The 5,140-nt window shown below is 41.8% G+C and overlaps 1 protein-coding gene across 2 annotated transcripts; it reads left to right on the top strand.

The window, feature by feature from the left end:
• Positions 1-2,572: 2,572 nt before the first annotated feature.
• Positions 2,573-4,310, top strand: LOC123430519 (peroxygenase-like). 2 transcript variants are annotated; one of them, XM_045114385.1, is made up of 6 exons: positions 2,573-2,840; positions 2,944-3,099; positions 3,192-3,277; positions 3,397-3,491; positions 3,726-3,851; positions 3,995-4,310. In XM_045114385.1, the coding sequence occupies exons 1-6, from the start codon at positions 2,726-2,728 to the stop codon at positions 4,146-4,148; spliced, it is 732 nt and encodes a 243-aa protein (XP_044970320.1). In that variant the 5' UTR covers positions 2,573-2,725; the 3' UTR covers positions 4,149-4,310. The 2 variants fall into 2 exon arrangements, with proteins under 2 accessions (XP_044970320.1, XP_044970321.1); XM_045114386.1 differs by having other exon boundaries at positions 3,973-4,064.
• The last annotated feature ends 830 nt before the right edge of the window (positions 4,311-5,140 follow it).

Here is a 5,140-nt window from a genome sequence, read left to right as displayed (position 1 = left end):
GGGAGAGGAGTGTGGAGTGGCGTAACGCGGTCGGTCGGTCTGTCCGACAAGAGGCGGCCAAGTGATTTCCACCTGACGACGCCGTTGCCCAGCCGTTAGGCCACGTAGGGTGAAAACGGGCCCCAACTGTCGAAAAAATGGTCAAAATCAGCAAATCGTCCAATCAGTGCATACTGCAAAATGTTTACTGAATACACGATGTTTTTTGCAAATGATTAGTCACCTCGTGGTTCTCTGCAATCGATGCCCCAAATGTGGTGCTTTTTTGCAATTCACACTCTACTCCCGCTATAAAAATACAAGACGTTTTAGATCAACAAATTAATGAACTAAAACGTCTTATATTTGTTTACACAATGAGTACTAGATATAGATAGACAGAGAGTCAATTGGCATATGGGTCCGATGTTTTTTGATGGATCCTACATGAGAATGGTCAATTCTCGGTGGAGTCTATGTATAAAGTGTTAATCCAACTTGATGTGCTAGTTGATAATAACAAGAAGATCTGGAAGATGAAGATACCACTTAAGAATAAAATCTTTGCATGCTATCTTTGTGGCGGAGTCATTCTTACTAAGGATAATCTTATGAAGAGGAATTGGCATGGAAATCCGCAGTGTGTTTTTTGTCACCATGATGAGACAATAAAACATTTATTCTTCCATTGCAAATTTGCTCATTCTATATGGTCAGTCATCCAAATAGCTTCTGGTTTGTATCCTTCAAACTTTTCTAATGTATTTGGTAATTGGCTACATGAGGTTGATCACAGGTTTAGAACTCTTCTCAGGGTGGGAGCGCTTGCCGTTATTTGGTCGCTTTGGCTATGTAGAAATGATAATGTTTTTAACGATAAAAGTAATTCTCTTATGCAGGTTATCTACAGATGTATTGGGACTCTTCGTTTATGGTCCTCTCTACAACGGTGGAGAATCGAGACCTGTTTACGGAGGTGTGTACATGATTGGAGGATACGACGAGGGATACTTTTATCCAACATGGGTGGCGGCATGATCTTAGGACTGCGCCCCCCTCCGCTTTAGGCATTATACAGATTCTACATGTTTCATTGTATTCCGCCTTTTTATTTTTCGTTTTAAAGGGAGAGGACATTGTTTGTCTGTGTGCATTTTAACTATGCAGAGGCCGGATGTAATGCTTAAATCTTTTAAGTAATAAAACGTCCCGTTTCAAAGAAAAGGAAAAAAAAAGATAGACAAAGAGTAACAAAGAACCAGAAAAACTTCCATTTACAAAAGCACATCTAATCTCTCCCTAATAATAAATCGCCAATCGCTTCTGCCGTACGTCATCGACGTTTTTGCAAAAAGGCCCCTCTGTTTCTTGACAATCAACCCACATTCCTTTTATAAGTTAAAAAACACATTTTTTACCTTACCCAGTTTCGCACGCGTCCTCACAATAATCCCACCTCGATTACTTACATGAAATCCTACCAATTTATATACCTACGAAAATTATCTGTAATATCAACAACTAGCCCAACAAACACATAACGAGAAGGAAGGGGAATTGTACAAGGAAGAGAAGGAAACCGGAAGAGGGAGGCCTGTCCGATGCAAAAGGCAAATGCGAAAGGCAAATGAAGTCAAAAATATGTCGCTCCCGGCCAGAGGCGGGGGCAGTCCGGCGCGGACAGCAAAGGGATGTCGCCGGCGGACGAAGCTGCTGCTAGGCGCAACCCATGGTCGTCGTCACATCGGAAAGGGAGAGAGATATGGCCACCTATGCCGACGGGACGAAGCTGTCGTCGTCGCATCGGAAAGGGAGTCAGCCGAGATGGCTGGAGGGAGCCCAGAGCCCGTGGGAAGAAGCCTGTTCGGTGGATACATTGTCTTTAATGAATATCAGATATAACAAAATCGCTTGTAAGCTAAAATATCTACGTGATTGTTTTGGCTCGTCGAGGTTATTAAGATGTTTAGATAACTAAGATATTTCGCTCCATTATAAATATAATTTTAATAGGCAAACATGCAAACAAATATGACAACTCTATCTTATAAATTCTAAATAAGATCAAAATAAAATTGCCATTCGTAAGAAAACCTTTTTTTCAATAATCTTCCAAGAAACTGGCAGCTAAAATAAGTGTAGTAGACTAATATACACCACTTGACCTAATGTTCTATTTCTACATGTCCACAAAAATCATAGATAAGGATCTGCTAGAGGAAGGAATGAGAAAGAGTGCGTGATTCTACTTCATCCCATTTTTATATTATGAGACAGAGGAAGTAATCTTTCTTTGTCCCGTTGCAACGCACAGGTCATGTCCTAGTTCCGAAAAAGAAAACACAAATGTTTACAAAGCGCACGCGGGCGAAAACCAGAGGCGCTTAACGTTTCCGTATCAAGCAGATTAACCGCAAACTATATGTGGCACAGCACGACGGAGATGGGACCGTATGGTTCAATGGACAATGATATGACATGGACGGACAACGGATCCTGAGAGCGATCTCGCTGCACAAGCCGCCACGGGGAAGGTTCTCGGTGCCAAATCATAAGGTGACACCTCACTGCTATGACAATCGTACACACCTTTCACTTCTCGCTCCCTTCACACGCTCGCACCGTGGGTGCTTCTCCTTCCTTGGCGTCTATACAAGAAGTGCAGGCCGCGCGGAGGATTTGCCACCTTCGATCTCGACTCGCGAGATTGAGCAGCAAAGTGTGGTACGCACGCGCAGAGTGGGTCATGGCGGAGGAAGCCAAGGCGCCCAGCGATGCAATGTCGACGGTGGCGGAGGCCGCGCCGGTGACGGCCGAGCGGCCGGTCCGGGCAGACCTGGAGACCCACGTTCCAAAACCCTGTGAGTGCCTGCCCCGTTTCTTCCGTCCGTACGTGCGTTCTGCACTGGTTTCACCAGCAAGACAGAAAGCATAACCAACAGGGCATGGATCCATGTGATGCAGACTTGGCTCGAGCTCTGGTCGTGCCCGATGTGTACCATCCTGAAGGAGAGAGCGGGGACGGGCACGAGCACGGGCACAAGAGCGTGCTGCAGCAGCATGTGTCCTTCTTCGACCTGGACGGCGACGGCATCGTTTATCCCTGGGAGACTTACAGAGGTAACGACGCATGCGTACCATCACCATGTGCACTTACCCGTTGATGGTTTAACTGGATATGTGTAGCTTATGGAGGTCTGCACGAATTCTAGGAATGCGGTCGCTGGGCTTCAACATGGTCCTGTGTTTTATAGCGGCAATTGGCATAAATATCGGTCTGAGCTTCCCAACTCTACCTGTAAGTACAAAGGGCCTAAAACATCTTATAAAAGTTTACAGATCGGGCATCATTTTTGTTCTTTAAAAATTTCACCGACCTCTTATTCATCTTTGCTTTTCATGATTTGGTGTACACAGAGCTGGATACCATCTCCCTTGTTCCCCATACACATCAAGAACATCCACAGGGATAAGCATGGCAGCGACTCCTCCACTTACGACACGGAGGGAAGGTGATTAACCCACACTCCAAACTTGCTTACTAGTACTCCCTCAGTCCCAAATTTTTTGTCTTAGATTTAATTAGATATGTATCTAGTCACGTTTTAGTATTTAGATACATTCAAATCTAGATAAATTTAAGACAAGAATTTTGGGACGGAGGGAGTAGTTCAAAACGTTGTTGCACCATATTTCAGTTCTAAAAGAGGAATTGTACGTTAATTACGACTGTGAAAGAAATATAGGTTCATGCCGGTAAATTTCGAGAGCATCTTCAGCAAGTATGCCCGCACGGCGCCGGACAAGCTCAGCTTCGGCGACATCTGGAGGATGACTGAAGGCAACCGGCTGCAGTACGATTTCTTTGGATGGTGAGCACTTAGGAACTCCCATTTCTGTTCCATCTGCACTCGCTATTTTCTCCTTAAACGGAGGCAAAAGATTCCTCAACTGAAGACGCTGTTCCACTCTTTTTATTCTTCTTATTTTTAGATGTGAACTGATGCGTGTTCAGGTTAGTGAGCAAGGGAGAGTGGATACTGTTGTACGTGCTTGCCAAGGACGAGGAGGGCTTCGTCTCCAGAGAAGCTGTTCGCCGTTGCTTCGATGGTAGCCTGTTCGAGTTCGTCGCCCAGCAAAGGAGGAAAGCCCACGAGAAGCAGCACTAGAGGTGCAACATTGTCGTCTTCATGAGTACGATCAGATTGATGAATTACCTAATGTATGTCTATGAAATAAGAGGGAACTGATACGAAGTTAAGAGAATAAAGTTGTACGCTTTTTAATCAATAGCAAAAGGGTTCATGCGTTGCGACGGGAGAAAAACAATTCAAATCACTAATGATGCTGGTCATATTATGTCTTTAAAATTTTAGGACATTTTTAAAATGCATGACCATTTTTTGAATTAGCAAACTTTTTTTCAATTGCCATCGAAAAATAATACATAAACTTTTTTTTGAGAATCATGGACTTTATTGTTTTCACCAACATTGTTCTCCAAATTATGAACATTTTTCTGAATATGCGAATATTTTTGCAAAAATCCCGAGCATTTTTTGAATTCACAAACATTTTATGTTTTCTTAAAACTTTTATTTCAAAATTCTCAGTTTTATAAATTGCAAAAGTTTTTCAAAGTTCTAAATTATTTAAATTAAAAAATGGAACAGAAAAATGAAAATAAAAAACGAAACTAAAAACAGAGGCACAAACTGTTTTTAAGATTTTTACACGGACTTTTGTTTAAAATCATTGAGTTTTTTTTATTTTATGGACGTTTTCTCAAAATTTAAACATTTTTTTGTATATGCAAACATGTTTTAAAACTCCTGAGTAGTTTTTGAATTCTCAAAAAATTTATGGCTTTTTTGAATATTTTATTTCGAAATACTCAGTTTCTTAAAATTGAAAAAAGTTATTTGAAGTTCTGAATCATTTAAAGTACAAAAAGCAAATGAAACTGAAAATAAAAATATATATAAAAAAACAAAAAAATAGGCGCCCACGCATGGGCCAGCCCAAACAGGTGTGCATCTTTTTCCAATGCCCAGAGCGTAATATAAGAGGTGCATACATGGGCCGACCCAGTCCGGAGAGTTTCCTGTTTGAAACGTTTTCTATGACTTAAAGGTGGTATTGGTGGGTAATTTTAGTTAAT

This window comes from Hordeum vulgare, chromosome 2H (assembly GCF_904849725.1).
Source record: "Hordeum vulgare subsp. vulgare chromosome 2H, MorexV3_pseudomolecules_assembly, whole genome shotgun sequence".
In the NCBI taxonomy this organism is placed as follows: Eukaryota; Viridiplantae; Streptophyta; class Magnoliopsida; order Poales; family Poaceae; genus Hordeum; species Hordeum vulgare.
This window is presented reverse-complemented; position numbering and strand designations above follow the sequence as displayed.